Source organism: Drosophila takahashii, chromosome 3R, assembly GCF_030179915.1.
Source record: "Drosophila takahashii strain IR98-3 E-12201 chromosome 3R, DtakHiC1v2, whole genome shotgun sequence".
NCBI lineage: Eukaryota > Metazoa > Arthropoda > Insecta > Diptera > Drosophilidae > Drosophila > Drosophila takahashii.
In genome coordinates, this window is record NC_091681.1 from 34,502,887 (window position 1) to 34,523,107 (window position 20,221).

The 20,221-nt window shown below is 40.9% G+C and overlaps 2 protein-coding genes across 3 annotated transcripts in view; both read right to left on the bottom strand.

The window, feature by feature from the left end:
- Positions 1 to 8,558: 8,558 nt before the first annotated feature.
- gskt (gasket) lies at positions 8,559 to 10,428 on the bottom strand. Its single transcript, XM_017142842.3, has one exon. It carries the CDS (start codon positions 10,240 to 10,242, stop codon positions 8,734 to 8,736), a length of 1,509 nt encoding a protein of 502 aa, XP_016998331.2. The 5' UTR covers positions 10,243 to 10,428; the 3' UTR covers positions 8,559 to 8,733.
- Positions 10,429 to 12,492: 2,064 nt separating this feature from the next.
- LOC108058261 (band 4.1-like protein 4) overlaps positions 12,493 to 20,221 on the bottom strand; it is a 63,369-nt gene continuing 55,640 nt past the window's right edge. The window contains exons 16-17 of one of the 2 annotated variants that reach the window (XM_070216513.1): positions 15,480 to 16,105; positions 12,493 to 12,694 (exon numbers count right to left, since the gene is read on the bottom strand). In XM_070216513.1, the coding sequence (XP_070072614.1) occupies positions 12,682 to 12,694; positions 15,480 to 16,105 (639 nt within the window). In that variant the 3' untranslated portion in view covers positions 12,493 to 12,681. The remainder of the gene's footprint in view (positions 12,695 to 15,479; positions 16,106 to 20,221) is intronic. The other variant, XM_070216514.1, reaches the window with a different exon arrangement.

A 20,221-nucleotide genomic window follows, 5' to 3' on the forward strand; every position in this document is an offset into this window, starting at 1 on the left:
CAAACACGATTTGATGGCATCAAAGCTTCATTTGTGTGCCTAGCCCACGGACAGGATGCCGAGCAGGCAGGATATGAAAGGACATCGGACTTCGGACTTCGGACTCCGGACTCCGGACCATGGACTGTCCATCGGGGACAGCAGCGCATATTTTGCCACATGACAGTTTGCTTTCGCATCTATGTCATGGCAGTGTCTGCGTTTTTTTGCAACGCTTTTGATCCTTACGTGACTGCGACAATTGTCGCTGGCACCTGTATCATCAGAGTCCTGGGAAAACTTAGATGCACTCGAATAAATATCATTAAAAATATTGAAAGAAAATTAAATTGGAATTTCGTCTTAAGAAAATTAAATATTACAAAAGGTACATTAATAAATTGGAATAAGTAAATATTTAAATTAAGTACTAGAAATACTAGAAAATGCTAAGAGAGATTTCCAAAAAGGGTGTCAAAAAGTATGCAATGCATGCTGTTTTTATATAAATGCTTTGGAAATTTGGGCTACAGGTATTTTGTAGTATACTTTTAGGCACTGCAAGTGGTCATAATGTAATACTTGACTGTTAATTTTTTTCAGTGCACCTGCCACTATCTGGACGCCGCCACCGCTTTTTGTCATCCTTGCGTCGGCGGCAAAGTTTTCCCGGCACATTTGCACATTTGCAAATGCAAATTCAAACGCTCGATTACAGTTGGCAAAAACCCCATATGCATTTGCTTATCGCCTCGTGCCTGAGCAAATTTTGAATATTTTCCCAGCCAACGGCAATGGGAATGCTGATCAATGAAGTGCGCACTTTTTGCCGCCTCGGTGGGCAGAACAAGTTCTAAGCTACTTACTGCCCGAAGTCCTGTCTCGAATGGCGATGAATGTTCTTTGACAAGCGTTTTTCCACCTGCAAATTTATGCACTTTCTGACCATGAGAGCCCCAGACTTTAGAGACCTCCGAAGTCTCTGAAAATGAAGTGCAAAGCAGCTTTGAAGAGGCATCCTGGACTCCAGATGATGGGTAGTTATGCAAAGTGCTGCCAGCTGTCGGATTATGCTGATTTTCATGGACTGAAATCAATTTCGGGGCAGGCGAAGGCGAATGCGAAGGCATTTCGCAAATGAACATTGGCTGGCGTGCACAATCAAAACTTTACTAATTACGAAAACTTGCCGAAAAATCTTCTTAATACAATAAGTGCGACAATGCCCGGTTTTCTCCTTGCAGAATCTTGAGTCCCGGAATGCCCGAATCCTCGAAGCCAGCCAACAAACAAAGAAACAGGCAAGTGAGAAATTAACTTGCGTTTTCAATTACCAAAGAGTCTAAGGAGCTGGAAATCAAAGGATGTGGAGCAGTCGCCGTCTGCTGACAATGCGAAAATGCAAAGAGCAAGAGCACTTGAAGCGTACAATATTGGAGGAAAAGTGCGGGGAAAATGGAAAATGGGAAACGGGAGAGAGCTGCCGACTGGCGACAGCTTCTGGTTGTGTTTTTTATGCGAACGGAGAAGTGCAAAAGTTGTTAGAACACTGAATTCCGCTTGAACTGTTATTATTTAGGCTCCTAAAATGCTTGAATGGCAGCCTTTTGCAATCCTTTTTCCATATTTGATCAGGACTTTTTTTCCAGCACTCACCTTAACTTGCTCTTCATATTCTCTTGCCTTTGCTTTTCCACCAGCAATTTGCATATCCATTTCTGAGTCCTTTACGGGATTTGCATATCTCTCACTTCGTCGAACAATTTATTCTCTTCTCTTTCAGTTTTAATTATCTGAAAGTTGTTTGATCTGTATCGAATACTTTTGCCACATTTGGATTAGTTTTCCCATCTGCTGGGAGCTGGAAAAGGGGTTTCCCCGCCACTCACCAGGGAGCATTTTCCATTTGGCACAATCGTTCAGGTTTTTTAATTTATTTAAAGTCGTGTGCGCGGGAATTGTGGATGGCTGGCTGTCTGGCGACATCAAAAAGCCAGTCGCCATTTGACACTCGCTTGGCGAAAGGATAAAGTTTATAATTTCATAGACTTGCCAGCTCCTTGGCGACTGACACGCCCCCTTTCGCCTTTCTGGAGGCGGCGTCTTGAATTTATGCGCTGAATTAATTATGCACGCACGGAGTCGGAGGATTTCCAACTCCTCGGGACTCCAGTTCTCCAGGACCGGGGACTTCCCCTGTTTGTCTGGTTAGTTTGTGTTTGGCGGCGTTGACGGCGCATTTAAAATAATTGCTCGGCGTGGAAAAAGTGAAGCTTTCGCCATTCGTGTGAAAAGTTTACACTGCGCTCGCGGCATAAGCTCATAATGGATTTGTTGGCGGGTTTGTTGCGTTTTCTTTTCCTTCTTTTTTTTGCACTCGCCGCAGAGTTTTGGCTTGCGAACTTGCGGCTTGCGGCAAGAAATTAATGGCGGCGGGGATAAAGAGTCAACCGTAATTGGGTGTGCCTGCGATGAGCTAATGTAAGTTATGGATAGTTTTAAGTGGGTGTCGCTGGAGGAACTTTTGGTCGAAACAATACAAAAAATTGTCAGAATATGGAGTGGTGTACCTCGTTGAGCTCGTAGTTAAATTAGCAATCGATTTTCATAATTTCTCGCCAATTTTCAAAAAAATTGTGAAAATTGGTAAAAAAAAAATTTTTTGAAAGTGATGGGGATTTTTAGTTTAGGTTATTAGCTGATTATAACAGTCTGAATTTTTTCTGTCTGCCTCTAATAAACCAAATTATAGTCGAAAAACCGCAAAACAGGATATTTTTTAGACCTTAAGCAACATTATTTTGGTCGAAACATTAGTAAAAATGGTCAAAGCTGCCTTGGTCTAAAACTTCAACTTCAAATCTTCAAACTTTTAACTACTTCAATTTCAAATCTACAACTTCATTACAAAATCTAGAACTCCAAGTCTAGAATTCAAATCTATAACTGTATCTCCAAATCTCCATTTTCAAAGTACAACTTCAACTTTAAATCTACAACACCATCTCAAAATCTATCTAGTAGATTTGTAGTTTGAAGATCTTATTTAATGTAAGCTATTATTAGTAACTGAGTGGTTAGCCCATTTTCATCTTACTTGCGTTTATAAAAGACAGATTTCAGGACTAACTCATTGGGTTGAATCGAGAATAGTTTTAGTTGGCAGCTTAATTAGTTAATTGAATCGGATATGGCTGCAGTTTCGATATCTCCATCTGCCGCATCATTAGCATGCCTTTCATGTGGATCCATTGAACCCATGGCTATGAAACTTGGCTGTACATACATACCCATACGTACTTACTGCTCAACACCCGCTGTCAGGCGCTAGAAGTCGCTTAGTTCCGCCGGCTTTTCCAGTGCCGAAAAGCCCGGAAAACCCCGGCTACCCGGAAAATGTTTCGCTTCTCCTCCTCCTCCAACTGTCTCGGTTATTTACGCCAGCGGCATAACGTTGAAAGCAAATTGATATCATGTGGATTTGGCTTTCACTTTGTGGAATCAATAGGCGAAATCCTTTTGGCAGAGCCTGGCACAGGGCCACTCTGCTCAGAACTCCGTGTATATCTGCTGCCACTCGAGTTAAGCCAAGGATAATGATTATGTTGCGCAACGACTGTGGATTCGCAGAAGGGAAAGCTTTGCATAGCTTTTCTGGAGGTTGAGGGGATGGAATACAGAGTACAGAGGGGTCGAGGGATTTCGTAATCGACAGACAATCGACGAGAACAACATAATGGATATCGAACTCAAACTCAGTAGCCCACAGGCCCCGAAAGCATACTTCAAGGCATTGCAACTAATTGGCTTTCCTTGAGTGAGGAGGTCTGGTCCTCTGCTCAGCTCCTCAACCGCAGGGAAATGGCCACTCCTGTTTGTCTTCTATGCCACTTGATTGGAAAATCAAACTAATTAAAAGATTTCAATTAAACGCCGAGCTGGGAATGCATTACTCTCCCCTGCCACAGTGATTCCATTAAAATGGCAAATCAATTTCAATAAATTTCATTCAAAGGTGGAAACGCAATTGCATGGCCAGCTCAGCTCAGTTTAGCTCAGAAGGTCCTGTCGCTATTGCGAGGACATCATAAAACTGTTTACATGCTGACAAATCTGTTAATTGAATCGCAAATCCAATTAAAACTTCGATTTTCTATCCCCCGGAACTTTGGGCGGCAAAAGTTCAAGTGCATAAATGGCCAGCATGTGTGTGCTGTGTGGCCAGGACATTCCGCTTTTGTGTCCGAAAAACTTTTCACAGCTTGTCGTCCTCGCAGTCGCAAAAATTCGACGTTCCTGCTGTTGCGTGTAAATTCAATAACAAATTTATGCGTCAATTTTAGTTGAAACTGCATTAAAGCGTACAATTTCCTAATTAGTCCGTCTGCCGTTTACACAGGCTCGCTGGCCAAAACTCGTCTTGTTTCCCTCCCGCTGGCATTTCGCATTTCTGCACGCAAAAATAGTCAAAGCGAAACCGCAAGCTGCGCATAACTAACTCAACTGCTTTATTTGGACAAACCGCAGCCGCAGCTTCCCTCTGCCTCTGCCAAATATTTCCATCCCAGGACACCAGGACACCCTGGATGGGCCTGCTGTCGAAAAATAGCAACATATACAATTTCGAATGCAGCGCGGAGATGAGCAGGTTCAGTTTTGATGGTCAGGAATATCAGGAGATTTTATATCGGAAGATATTACAGATTAGAAAACAAATTTAAAATATCTTGAATTAATTAAAATATAATATACAAACACTTAATACATTTATTTTTAATTTATTAGAAGATTAAGAGAGAATTATTAGGACTTAGAAAATATCACAGCAGTTAAAAAAGACCCTAAAATCACATAAAATTTAAATCACTTTTAAGGTGTCTAAAAGTATGCAATAATAATGAATTAAATTCTTTTCTTTGAAATCTTTAGTTAATGTTCTAAAAGTATTTTTAAACAAGAAAGGAAGCTAGCTTCGGCAAACCGAAGCTTATATACCCTTGCAGATCATTCTATTAATTTACAAATCGCAAAAATGTTAAATTTCTTATTATTTCACATTAATTTTTCGATCGTTTCTATCACAGCTATATGATATAGTAGTTCGATCTTTTAAAAATTAAAATCGAAATTCGGAAATATTTCAAAATAGTCATATCCCAGAGAAGAAGGGAATGTAATAAAAACCAACAAAGATATAATTTTTTCCCATTAATTTCCATTTAATTTTTCGACCGTTCCTATGGCAGCTATATGATATAGTGATCCGATTTAAAAAACAAAAAAACCGAAATTCAGAAGTATATAGAAAAAAATATTCCCAAGAGTAGAAGGTAAAATTTAAAAAAACACTGATCCTTCCTATGGGAGCTATAAGATATAGTTGTCCGATCCGGTTGGTTCCGACATATATACTACCTGCAATAGAAATACGACTTCTACGAAAGTTTCATCCCGATAGCTTTAAAACTGAGAGACTAGTTTGCGTAGAAACGGACGGACAGACGGACGGACAGACGGACAGACGGACGGACAGACGGACATGGCTAGATCGACTCGTCTTGTGATGCTGATCAAGAATATATATACTTTATGGGGTCGGAAATGTCTCCTTCACTGCGTTGCAAACTTCTGACTGAAATCATAATACCCTCTGCAAGGGTATAAAAACTATATAAAAACCTATAATCAATTTATATTAGACAACTTAAGGTGTGTTTATAACCCATAGAAGATTTTCCGGAATGCCTTTCATCAATTTAATACCCATTATCACTCCGAATGACGCATCTCTGTCGGCTCATTTGGCTTGTTCCGGTTTCGTTTCGTTTGGGGTCTCGGATTCGGGTTAGTTTCCCGGAGAGTGCCGTGTGGAGCCCATTAAAAGTGCATTTAGTGAAAATTTATCTGGGCGCAGAAAGGTAGCAACCGCAGGCGCATTTTCGCATTTTCGACTCGAAAGCTTCATAGCTACAAGTGTGCGTGTCCGGAAACGGAAATAAAATAATTCTGGTTGCAATAGCAACAGGAAGTCTGTGCTGCTGCCACTTTTATCCTTCGCATCCCAGGGACTTGTGTCTGCCAGTTTTTGGCCTTCTGTCTATTTGTGTTTGCATCTGTATTTGTTTGTCTGTTTGCCTGTGTGTCTGTTTGTTTGTTTGTTTGCTTGCCTGTTTGGCGTTGGTGCGAAGGTTTTACTGTTTATGCAAATGCTCTGGCCCACGAAATGCTTTAACCGAAAACACTTTAACCGCATTCACCTTGGGCAGAAGGCTGCTTGTTAGTAGCCATTGAGAGCAGAACAGACCGAAACAGCTCCCCCAACACTTTGAACTGTGCTCAACTCCATTCAGCTGCCCAAAAGGCCGTAAAATGCCTGCAAGTTACGGCCATGTGCCCCTTGGCTGCTGTTCCCGAAAAATGTTTCATTGCTATTGGAGGTGCACTGGAAAAAATCCTTAATGAAACGATATTCTATCTATACGATTAATCTTTTCCATACTAAAGTATTTTCTAAAAAAAAATATAGGCAGTTTTCTATTTCTCGATACTCAGCATACCCATCGGTATTATCGAATCGATTTTGTCAAAATATCGAAAGTATCGATAATTCTCAAGCTCTAGTATTTTCAAAGAGAGATAAAATGGAAAAAAACTATTTCCAAAATCTATTTTACATTAAATTCAATTTTTAATATCAAGTATATTTTATTTTCTTTATCTGCATTCTGCTACAGATCCCCGGCTGTTCCAGACACCTCCTCCTGGACCACCATCGCACCCACCTCTTCGCGGCTGCCTGAGTTTCTATTATGTAGCATATCGTAATCTCACTTGAGTCAAAGGTTTAGCTGCAGACACCCGAAAAACACCCAAAACACCCGCAACACCCCGAAGAACACCGTAGCAACAACAACCCGCAGCTAACACTTTGTAAATAGTCATCGGCGTGTTTATTACTCAGTCGTGCCAGAGTGTCTGTCCCTTCCGTCGAGGTCCTCTCCTCCATGGTCCTTTCTCTCCTCCGAAAGTCCTGGTGCCGTGTGGTCCTGCGGTTAGTTGTTAGTGTTGCCGTGTAATCGCTTTTGCGAAAGATTTTCACCCAAAGTGTGTGTGTTCGTGTGCTTGACTTTTCGCTTAATGAAAGTACAGTTTAAACTTTGCATATCCCGAAAAGGATAACCGAAACTAGGTTTTCAACTGAGAATTTAAGGGTAAACATCTTGGCTATTCGGGTGATTACCTTAATATATTCGATTGGTATTAAATTGAGATTTAAGTGGGGTACTTTTACCTTTACATTCTATTATGATATTAAAATTGCTTCGGTATATTTTCTTTCATTTAATTGGCTTTTTGAAATACTCAAAATTCGCTTTGAAATTTCAATTATCTAATCCAACTGTTTCTAAACCAAAAAATTAAACTACAAACATTTGAGTTTTACATTCCAAAATATTTAACTACATTTACGAATTTATTAAAAAACTTTAAGTGCGCTTTAAAAACTCTGATATCATTGCTGCACACGGCCAAAACGGTGAGTAATTGGTAACTGCTACTTAGAGGCACTAACTACACCCGTCCTCCGTTTAATTCCGACCAGCATTTTCCTCTTGACGTCACAACAACTGGCGAACAGAACAGAACAGAAAACAAAACAAACAATTTCTCTCGCACGAAATTTATCGTTTGCATAAATTTGCTTTATTGCCCGGCTCCCTGTCGTTGTGTGTGGGAGTGTGTTGGAACTAGTGTGTGTGTGGGTGAGTTAGTGGCTGTGTATTTGTGTTGCCAACGGAAGTGTAACTTTCGCTTCCAGGCCAGACATGGCCAAAACCAACAACAACAACAACGGCAGAAACGAATGCGGCGAACAAAGTTTTCCATTATTCAATTTAACTAATGAAACTGAAAATTCATTTTACCACATTAACAAACACACACACAGACAGAAGGAAAGGGGAGGGGAAACACAGGACACCAAAGGACGAGGCCAGGAAATGTGACTCGCCTCCGGAAAAAAAACATGTGTGCGTGCTGGACTCCTGTTTTTGGTTTCTCCGCCACCATTTGAACAGCCATAAAGCGCGGAAATTTATATTCAAGTGGAAACTCGACGAGGACAGCCGCGTCGAGGCGCCACCCTAGTGCGTTGGCATTTAAATAATTAAGTATATTTTTAGACAGCCATTCGAATGCCCGTTTGCGAGTCCTTCTTTGGTAGCAGCCATGTGTGAGTTAAGTTGTACCGGGTTCTCCTAGAATTTGAAGAGTTTTGAGGGCTAAAAGAGTTTTAAAATCACTCATAAAGGTGTCTAAAAGTATGCAATGACTTTATATTTATTTATCCTATAGGTTTTCTACTTTATAAATTAGCTTTAGGCTATGAACTGAGTTTTGCGGGCTAAAATAGGGAAGGGATTACTTAAAAAAGTGTTTACAAGTATGCAATAACTTTTTATTTATTTCTAGTATATTTTTTAAATTTTATAAATTCGCCTTAAGCTATGAACTTAATAACTATAACCTTTTAAAAACGATACCTTTAAATATTTAAATAAAAAAAGGTCATTAAGATATTTCTTAATAGGACGAATAATTTTACAGTTGTATTTTTTAAGTTAAAATTTTGTGTGCTAACATCTTCTGAGGGATTATTACATTATTACATTACATTGTATTTTCGGTTTTTATGGTTTATGACAGGCAGGTTCTATAGAACATTTTAATTTATCACCCGCCCTTAAATATAATCTAGTCCTCCTCCTCCAGTTCCTCGAGTTCCTCATCATCGGATGCATCTTCCATCTCGTCGCTGGTGTTGTTGCTATCGGCGCTATTAAACTGTCCATCGTTGTCGTCGTCATCATAATCATTCTCATCCCCAGCATCCTCGTCCATGTTATCCTCGGCATCGGCGTCGGCTTCATTATCGCTTTCGCCCAGGTTATCCTGGGTATCCATGGGCACAGCGCCCACCTCCACGTGGTCGCCGTTTCCCAGATCGTGTCGCAAAAAAGCAGGAGGAGATCCGAGTGTTTTGCCGGAGGTTTCCGGTGACTTTGGTACAGATGTAGCTCCCTGTTTTTGGATGGACTCCACCACCCGCCGAGGACTCTCCTCACCGGCTGTATTGCGATTACGGTGGCCGGTGGTGGTAGAGTCCCTGGCTCCAGAGGAACCCTGACCCCGTGGTTGCAGCAGTGGCATAGTATCCGGTTCGATGGTCTTCTCATACTCCGTAAAATTGAAAAGCGGCGGGAGACTCCGGCCATTGGGCAACTGCTGGTGGGGATCGTGACGCAGCTCGTCGAAGAACGGATGGGCACAACCCATCATCGGCGAGACCCGTTGATTGGGTGAGTAAACGAGCATTTTGGATACCAGATCTATGGCCTCCGCCGGGGTGCGAATCCTGAAGACCTTGGGCCACGGATGCGGCTTCAGTTGCGGCAACTTGAACTGCTTGTAGTGGGGATTCATGTCGTGCAGCTGCTCGGAGGTGGGAGTACCCATTACCTTCACGATCTCCACAATCTGATCCACACCCGAGTCGCCGGGGAAGATGAGCTGCCCGAGGAGTAGCTCGGCCATCACACAGCCGGCGCTCCAAATATCGATCTTGGTGGAGTAATCAGTGGCCCCAAAAATTAATTCAGGAGCACGATAATATCTAGAGCAGATATACGAGACATTCGGCTCCCCGGAGACCAGCTGCTTGGCACTGCCAAAGTCGCAGAGCTTCAGTATGCCCGTCTCTGAATCCAAAAGCATATTTTGTGGCTTAATATCCCGATGGCAGAAGCCTAGACTATGAAGATAGGCCATGCTCCGCAACAGTTGGTACATGTAAAGCCGCACAAAGTTGACGGGCAGAGTCTGCTTGGCCCTCGCATACTGACGTTCCACCTTATAGAGCGTCTCCGGCAGGAATTCCATCACCAGATTCAGGTAAACCTCATCCCGTTTCTCGCCACTCGAGTAGAAGAACCACTTGAGAGTGATGATATTGTCGTGGCGCAACTTTCGCATGATCTGAAGCTCCCTGTTCTTGAAGCGACGATCCTGGAGAACCTTCTTGATCGCCACCGCCTCGTTGCTGGGCACCATTTTGGCCTGGAAGACCACGCCGAAGCTGCCGTTGCCCACCACCTTGGCGTCCGTGTAGCTGATCTCGCTCATCACATCCGCCCCGTAGGCATTTGTGGCCACCACGGTGGTCACCTTGTTGCTCAGTCCATTGCTCTTGCCCTGGGAAGCCATCTGATTGGAGATCGGCGATCCTAGAGTGTCTTCTCTTAAGCTATCCACGAGTTCTAGTCAAAAAAACAGCAACAGCGAGGAGATCATGTGTTTAAATGGCGTTTGTAACTGAAATAACGTGATAAAAACAAAATACTTGTGTTTTGAGTAGGGCGTTTTAGTTTGCTTCTGAGAAACTGACAGCTTTTGCAGATCAAAATTCAGGCTGGCTGAGATCTATTTGAATTATATATTTTGCAAGACAGAAAGCTATATTGGATTCCCGTTACAAAGCTGAAGGTTAAGCTAAATCGACTGCTTGCAGTGCCTCGGATTTTAAAATTTCCTTCTACATTTCGATACGTTTTAAGAAACACTTTTACAAAATCTGTAAAAATGACAGTGATTAAGCTTGAGCTTCTCAGATTGGCTTTAACGACTTCATCAGTTTTCATTTTGAGTGCGATATTCATTCTGTCAGGATAAGAAACTAAGTATTTAATAGCTCGCCACTCGCCCACTCATAATTCACAGGATCCAACTGTAGTTGTCACTCAAGGTTGTAGTGGAAACAGATTTCTCAGCTTTTGTCCCTCTGTGCTCTGTTTTTGGCCACTTGAGCCGAACTTAAGCAAGGCCATTCATAATTCGTGAGGGCCTTCCTTTGTGCTCCGTAAGTTGGCTAATTTCGCAGGACCCTTTTGCATTGTTGTCCAGGACTCGACTTTCGACTTGAAAGTTTCGCTGGCGCCTTTGTCTTCTGGCATCTTATCGCCCTGGCTAACTTGACTTGGCCCTACTTGTCTCGGCCATCCTGTCCGCTGGCTTATCAAAAGACCTTGCTTTTACTGTTTCCTTCCAGTTGAAGTGCCCCGCAGGGTGGCATTTTTTTATATATCCCGAGATAGCATCCCCCCCAAAACGAATAAAAATGTGCTCTCTGAATGTTTTTGTATAAAATGTCGCTTGCAGTTTATTTTTTACTGGTAATTTTATTGTATATATTAGATATATATATATAAAAGTGACACACTCATGGTAAAATCTTGTTAGAGACATTTAATCGTATATATTTAAGTTTCCGTTTCGTTTCGTTTACAGTTTACACCAATATTCAGTAGATTGTAAAAGTGTTTAATCGATAATATTCATATGCATTCCGTATTCGTATTCGTTATCGTTTCTACTCTAGTTTGCTAGTCTGACCACACACAAATCGTTGAGTAATATTATTAGAAGAAGGGGTATTTACACAATTCAGGAGTCACGAAAGGTCAACGGACGGACAGACTTAAATTAGTTGCAAATGATTAAACTAAGCTAAAAGGGGGCTTAACGTATATGGTCGAAAGTGGCTCGCTTACGTAAATATTATTGAAATTGTTGGACGTTGTTGGCATAAGTAAGTAAGTAGTTGGGGCTACAACTAGAGTATATATTTTATTTAAATTTAAATACACATATAGGCTACTACATTTATTTGGCTTTTCTCGTTGCTGCGCTGCTGCTGCTGCAGTAAAATTAAATTTTACATAATCTTGTGTGTGCTCTTGTGTAAGAGGCATTATTTAAATGCGTATCAAATTGGTTCTTAGTAGTTAATAAAAACGTATATTTAATTTACTTCCAGGCGCACACACACACAACAATAAAATTTTATATTTATCGCTTACGATTTCCGGCCAGAGTCCTTTTTGTGTATCTGTGTGTGTGTGTGTGTGCGCCCGTTTGTGCTGCCTACTTTTTTGGGGGCCTGGCTTTTCCTCTTCTAAGTTTTCCGCGTTGTCTGGCTTGTGCGCATATTTTAATAAATTTTATGCCGCTGAAATGTGCCCCGCTTATCATTAACGCACAATTTATTTTTGCTTTTATGCTTCTCCTCGTTTTTCTCTGCAGAATATACTTCAGACCCCCGAATTGCCGTTGTTTATCTGTGAGATACATTTGCTTTTTTGGCTTTTTGATTATTCGCGTCTTAAGATTACTAAGATTTCGGTACCCCCAAACCCCAACTTGGCTATATACAGCATTATCTATTTACATGTTGGCATAATGTGCATTTAATTTGTGCTGGTGAAAACTTTCCGACCAACTTTTGCCCCGGCGGCTTTTAAATGTTGTTTATTGTTGATGTTGAGCCCGCACATGTAGTTTCCATTTAACTTTCCACTTACACGTGGTGCGTGTTTACTCCGATTCCTTTCTAGAGCCAAGCCTGCTGCTGTTCGTAGAGTTGTTGCTGCTGGGCGAGCTGATGTTGCTGCTGGGATTGCTGATGTTGCTGCTGTTGCTGTTGCTGCTGTTGCTGCTGCTGTTGCTGCAACCAAAGTTTGCAGAATGCAGTGGGCGGCGGATTGGAGGCGCAGCTCACTCCTACTCCCACTGAAGGGGCGTGGTCGGCGTGCTTTGGCTATTGCAAATTAAATTTAGCTAATTCTCACAACTCTGTGCTCATTTCGCTTACAATTGCGCTCTGCCGTTTGCATTGTAGTTTTGTAGTAGTTGCATTTGCATTCCATGAAAATAAAAGTAGAGGAGAAAAGAGGGATTTTGGGGGGTTGGAGAAAGAGAGAGAAAATATTTGCACATGTTAGAAAAAGTTTTCTTGTTGATTCGATTTTCTCATTTAAGTTTTCTAGTGCTCGGTAATGTTGGTGTAGTGTGAGTGTAAGTACAAGTGTGTGAGTTCAGCTGGTTAGTTTGCTCTAGCGACTACAGTGCGTATGCGTTATGGTGCTCTTCATTTCGAAATAAATTTACAAAAAATATAGTTCAAGTGCCGCCACGCAGTTTATGGCCGCAGTAAATCCAGTTTTATCGCCGCAACTGCCACAAATTGAATACTTTTTATCATTTCAGTTGGCGCCGCACCACAAATAATTACTTAATTTAATCATAAACCAAAAAGAAATCCTGCAAACAGTAGAGAAACAGAAATGTGTGTGTGGCAATGGGGTGAGTTTTTATATAGCCATTCATAAGCTTATCTCTCCGCCCTCGGCAAAGAAATGTGCGTCAAATTTACGATTGCCACTCGGGCACTTTCCACATTTTCAGCACTTTTCTTTTGCCTTTGCCCTTGCCTTCTCGTTTTCGTTTTCTATTTTCTTTTCTGTGACAAAAATGCGTAAAGTTTCTCCCGTTGTTGTTGTTGGTGGCGTGTGGCCTAGCTACAAGTCGCGATGGGCTCGAAATGGCCGAATTCCAGGGGCCAAGGGGTTGGTCGAGGGTCGAGGGGGTCTAATCTAAAACAAGAACTGTCGTTGTACCAAGGTCGAACACGCAGACCCTTTGTGGAAATACCCTTTCAAAGTGGGTCTATGTTTTATGTAAGGATCACGATTGAAATCCTTAGAATTAAAGATGATAAAATGGATAAAACTATCAATGCAAAAATATTTCCAGAATATTCTTAACATTTTTTAAATCTATAAATGCTAAAATTACTTCCAGGATTTTCCTAAGATTTTTTAAGTTTGATTAATCCCACAAATATTAAAATATTTATAAGCCATTCTACAAAATTTCCCTTATTATTGTAAACCATTCTATTAATTCTTGATATCAGACCACTTGGAGCAAAGAACTCTGGTAAATATTAGATGACCTCAAATATTTATCGTTATCAAATAAAGAGTAGCCCGAGGTCCACAAAGCCCCGCAGGCCAACCATTTTCCCTTTCAATTGTTTGTTATGCCTTTTTTTGTGCTTCTACAAAATGTTGTTTATTTGGCTCCAAAGTATTTCTACGATATGAAATGTTTGCCTAGCCTGGTTGTTGTTTCACTTTTTTCGGTTTTTTTTTGCCTTTTCACTGGCTGCCAACATTGCGCCTTTTTGCTTTCATCGCTTATTTTTTTGTGGGTTTATTTTTGTTTTGTGGCCTGTTGTTTTGTTGAAATTTGTATTTATGTGCGGGTCGGAGGCACAGAAAACAGAAACACTGCCATCGAGCCGGCAGAAATATCATTTACCCGGCTCCTACATATATTTTAATGTGTGACTGTGGCTGTGTTTTCGGTGTCCTATCATATTTTCCTGTTCATGTGCATGTGTGGGGGACTTTTGTCTTTGTATCCCTGAAAATTATGTATATTTTTAGCACTTTCGCTTGTTTTGTTTTCGCTTATCGAGTTTGAAGGTCATTTACTTGCAATTCCCAGCTCGCAATAAACGTCCTGGGCCTTCACATCCATTCGGATATATGAATGTTCTCTGTTTGGTTGGCTGGGTAGTTAATTTGTTGTGAAATTGTCATTTTGTTGCTTCAATGGCTGCGTGCAATGCGGCGTATGAGTAATATTTCTGTGCCCTGGCCATAGCATACTTTCCCGGGTTAATGAGGGTTGTTGTTGGGTGGGTGGGCCTCCCCCCGAAATTTAAATTGACATGTTTAAAGTCAATTTGCCCCAAGTTTGGCTCGTAAACAAAATACAGATTCCACCCCGATGACATTAACCTATTCATTTGTAAATAGGCTGTCGAATTTCCTAGCTTACATAAATATTTGTGTTGCCCTTCCGAGCGGAAAAATGTCGAGGAAAAATAATCGAAGGGAGAAAGGAGACAAGGCAGTCAAATCAAATGTAAATCCAGAACGAAAGCGAGCAGCAGAAAGAAGCAAGTGAAATTGAAATGAAAATGAATGTTTGCCTGAGAGGCTTTTCCACCATTGTTTTGGCCCCCAAGTCGATTGTTATCTTGGCCCAGAGGCAATTGAAAATTGGCAGCTGGGAGGTCGAGTCGAAGTCGAAGTCCCGACATTTTCCGCATTTCCGCGTTGCGTAGGCCTAACGGGCACATTAATACATAATTTATAATGTTTTCGTTTCGTTTTGTTTTCGCACACTTAAAGGAGATGTTTCGTGTATTTGTTGGGGGTTTTTCTTTAAATTTCTGGAAAAACGGGGATAAGGGCTTCAGAACAAGGGGCATTCAACTCATTATTATGTCTGCCAACATCTCAAAGCTAGAACTTCAATGCAATTCTTAACAATAGCAGATACGCACACAATAACTCGACTTTCAACCAACTGGGTAGCAAAAAAACTGCAATTTTCATCTAAAGGTAAAGAGTCACTTCTGTTGTTTCTTCTTCTTTGTCTAAACATGCAGGTCAAAGGTCGGTAAGAGTAACGGTATTGGTATTATTTCTTGTTAGCTACGGAACAGAACAGAAAATAGGTTGTACCTACTCGAAGTAGAAACAGAAATCAAACAGGACGAACCGAAAAGCAAACTGAAAATAAAAACTTACCGTCGACTACTTTGGATAATTGGCGAAAGGATTATCTCTAAGCTGGAGGAAATGTTTTGATTTTGATTTTGGTTTTGATTTTGTTGCAGGTTGGCATTCGATGTTGATGTTGCCGTGCCAGTTGCTGTTGTTGCAGTTGCAGTTGTTGTGTTGGGTGGGGGACTCGCATTCGTGAGGCTATTGGAGGTGTGGCTACTCGGGTTCAGATTCGGATTCAGATTCAGATTCGTATTTGTATTTGCATTCAATGTGGGACTATTTAACGTTTGGCTGCCGCCGGTAATTGGCCCTAGTTGTTTCGCCTGCTGCTGCTGACCATTGTAGACATTCGCATTGCAATTATCGAAATTAATATTGGTCGATGTACTGGATCGGGATCCCATGTTGTTATTGGCCAGGCAGTTGCTGCTGCTATTGTTGTTGTTGCTGGAACTATTGTGACTGCCCGTGGGGGACATCAAAGGAGCATCCGCATCAAACATGTCCTCCGCCTCGGCGGCCTCGTCATCTTCGGTATCCTCCGTCTCGTCGTCGTTGGTGGTCTGGGCATTCTCCATTCGCAGCGCCTCCAGGACCATCATGGCCTCGTCCTCGCTGCAGGAGTGCGACGAGGAGTTCGAAGTCATCTGGTTTGATCGCAAATCGAATCCAATTTGGGGTTGGTTTTCGGTTTCGGGTTTTCGGGGTGATACAGGGGGGTTTGGTGGTTTGAAAATACAAACAAGGTTTAGCTTTCTTGCAGGGCTCTCTAATCACGCTCTATTGTTCGATAGTAGGGGCATGCAACTTACACAGCTAGTTGTTTATCACAATATTGGGTCTACTAATTTAACATAATAATAATAACAGGGAACAGGCAAAACAGGCAAAACACAAACACATGCTGTTTATCGACAATTTCGACTGGGTAAATAGTATTTCAATTAGGAAAATATTGACAAAATCAACCGAATCTATGCGATACGATAGTATTTTAATTAATTTACAAAACAGGGTAACAAAAACACCCCTGCCCCGCGGTTTATGAATTTATCATTAGGGCCCCGGGCCCTGCACAATTTTAATTACACGCAAAATACTCGAATAACAAGGGCCCCAATCAACAATGCCAAATAGCAGAGTGCAAAGCCGATGGTGATGGTAATGGTATAGTAACAAAAGCCCTGGCGGCCAAACAGCTGACCATTCGATTCAAACCGCGTGCACAGGTGGCCGGCAAAAGGCAGGTAAATGGGGGTTTCGGTTGGGAATTGGTTTCACCTGAAACTCGGGGGCAGGACTGGCGATCCCTAACCCATTCCCATTCGAAATGCGCCACACGCCCTGCGGTTTTCTGTTGATTGCACAGCGGATAGCGATTCCTTCCCCGAGTCCTTGCTGTACCAGGGGGTTAGTTAGCTGTGTTTTGAGGGGGTTTCCTTTAAAGAGGTCTCCTCAAATAACCAACTAAAGTTGTTCTTAAACCCTTTACTTTTTCGATTTATAATTGGAAAGTTTAATGGGATGCTGAGTGCGTTTCACAACTAACTAAGAACTTTTAAAAGGTTTTTAAAATAAATTATAATACAAAAATAGTTTATAAATAAAAATATCACAACACTATGTTATATAAATACTCTGTTTATTTTTAATAATAAAATAAATAAACAAATAAAATATTTTTGAGCAGTTTTACTTAACTTTTCAAGGGCAAAACTTCGAGCTCGACCAGTTAAAAAAGCGAGTAAATTAACGACCATTTTTCGATTTACATTTAAGCCAGATATTAAGCCATTCAGGTGGCAGACATGTGCGGTAACTAATCGCATTGAATGCGACTTAACTTCCTCTATGTTTCCGTTTCTCTGTCTCAATACACTTAAAAGCTCATTCAATTTGGCCAAGACACGTTCGCTTGTAGCCCATTTGATGCCTTTATGATGCGAGTTCTTTGCCAAAAGTCAACATATGGGAAGGAGCACACAGGCCGAGGAAAAGCGGGGGAAATGCTGGGGAAATGGCTGCCGGCCAGTGAGATTCATTTGTAAATGAAATCAGAAAGGTGCACAAACACACTCGAATGCTTGAATGGTTTTAGGGGGGTTTGAGCTTTGAGTTCTGAGTATCTGAGTATCCTTCACTCACTTAAGCTTACGGCCTTTGTGTACCGGCGGCTTATGCTTTTTGTAGCCAAACTACACAAGTTTGTTTTGTATATAAACATGTACAAAGTTTGTTTGATTTTCTATTAATTAAAATTGCATTCAACTTGAAAATCGTATTTGTTGCCGCCAGCAGGGAAGTTTATCTGCTAGGCCTCGCCCACTTCTGCTTCCACATCCACTTACCATTTCCATTCAATAATGAACTTTGAATTGTAGCCTAATGGAAACACGTACAAGATTGCATAAACAAACTTGAAGCCGAAGCCAAAGCCAAGGAATTTAATTAATTTTCCTCCCCGTTTATGGGTGTGTGGGTATTCGTATACACACGACTACATACTCGTATGCGAATAAGTATGTGGCTCTTAATTGGGCAAACACGCCCATGGCCAACAAACACTAATGCATCAAATTGTCTGGCATAAATGTGGCCCAGTGTCAAACGCCCCGTTCATTAACACGCGGCATCCAGTTCCCAGGGAACTGGAAATGGAAAATGGACGCATCCAATGTCAGGGACGGCGGGGTCACCAAGGTTGGGTCACCACCTCGTCTGGCAACTGTCACCATCAAAGATAATTGCTACCTACGATCTATCTATTCTTTTTCTACTCCCCGAACGGGCTACCCACCCTCTTCCGCTCACATACAATATGCAGGAAAAAACATTTTAAATAAAAATGCATAAAAATATGCCATATGCCGCCCGAGGGGCAAAAGACAAAAGGGCGTTTAGAGCGGGAAAAAACACATTTTCAATTGCCTACACGATGAATAATTAAATCATACACGGGATATGCCACATAAATAAAAGAGTATTTGTTTAAAGTTTCCCTTTGTTTCTCGCTTTTTACATTTTCCGCACTATTTGACATGGAAAAATGTTTTCTGCCAATAAATCAATTGGCAATTTCATATTTTTTACGACCATTTTTTCATATGCACTTTTTCAAAGTTATGATTGAATGCTTTTTGTGCTGCGCTCATTGTTTACGCTGGTCTTTGTTTTCTAAATTTAAAATTTTATGCTGTTGACCAAGGCTGTCATAACTTTATGTGGCCTTTAACCTTCGCTCTTCAAAAAAATAGGGAGAAATTAAATGTCAAATAGGCATAATGTTTACTTAAATTAAAATGCTGATTTTCCACTTCCAAACAACTCACTCAATATGTCCCCAGTTTTATTTGGTCCAACTAAAGTCGCTACTGTCAATAAGCAATCGCTTAAAGGCCTATAAGTTTGCTGCCTTTATTGTTTGCCAATTGTGTTAATCTGGCATTTGTTAGGATTTGGCCGAGAGTGGCGAGTTCCTGGGGGCTACTAAAACGAAAACAGTCCGGACAATGGATATAATAACAACTGCAGGCGTTTTGCCAGGCACAAAACCATCATTCGATGTGTCCTTCGCCGTCGGCAAAAACTGCTAACCCTTGAAACAACACAGCAAATGGCAGAGACAACCAGTGCTGCCATTTTGTCCTTTTTCCGGACAGATCTGTCCTTTTTTTAACGGGTTTATCCGGAAAAAATTTCAAACATCCCCTATCCGGAAATCTGTCCTTTTTTCAAAAATAAGGTTTTGAGTGTTATTTTTGCCAGTCGAAAGTGTGTAAACCTGTTTTTATATGCTAAAACGCCTTTTTAACCATCAATCTTACAGTTCGGCACTTAAAAAATAATTATTTTTACAAATTATCAAAGCAGTCGATGGATTTTCTTTATAGTACGATTTTTTCTGTAGCAAAAAAAAGAGGAAAACACTTTAAAAATTTCTCAACTTTTACTCTCTGCTTTTTTGTCAGAAAAAAATTTCAGATTTTAACGTCTCTTATTCGGGTTTGAGGCAGATATTGAATTTTTTTGTATTACCAATATAGTTACTTGAAATGCTCTTATTATTTTAATAATTTTAGATTATTACGTATACGCACAAAAATTTACCATGGTAAAATGTTCAAACAAAGAAGGATGTGAGTCGGGCGCAGTAGGTCATTACATAATTGAATTTAATATAAAATCCATTTAAATTAAGTAATTATATAACCCATTGGTAAAACAGAAAAATGGAGGCGCATTTACTTTTGTCCCTTTTTTTGTCCTTTTTTAAATTTTTTTGTCCTTTTTTTCCCTGTTTTTTTTGGCTTATCTGTCCTGTTTTTCAAGCTGAGTGATGGCAGCACTGGAGACAACAGCAATCGAAACTTTTGCCACATTAAATCAGTAAATTTATTGACTTAACTGCTTTTTGGGACGAGGCGGCAGCAGCCACGCCTCTTGATTTCCCAGACCGCCCCCTTTTTGGGGGTTGTCAGCATTGGCGTTTGTCTCTTGGCCGCTGGCTGCGCACTTTGCCACTTTGGCCTGGGCAAGATGGTGTCCCTAGTCCTATAACTCAGTACACTCAAAAGAAAAAATAGTGAAAACTCTAGCCAAATGAAATAAAGAAGTTTTAAATCACTAAGTTTTTTAAAACTCTTTTAAAGGCGTCTAACAGTAGGCAAAAAAATAATTTAAAACAGGAAGATCTCTAACTTTCCTTACTAAAAAACTTTACAGCCATAAATTGAAAAACAATTTAATTTTTAATATAATTATCA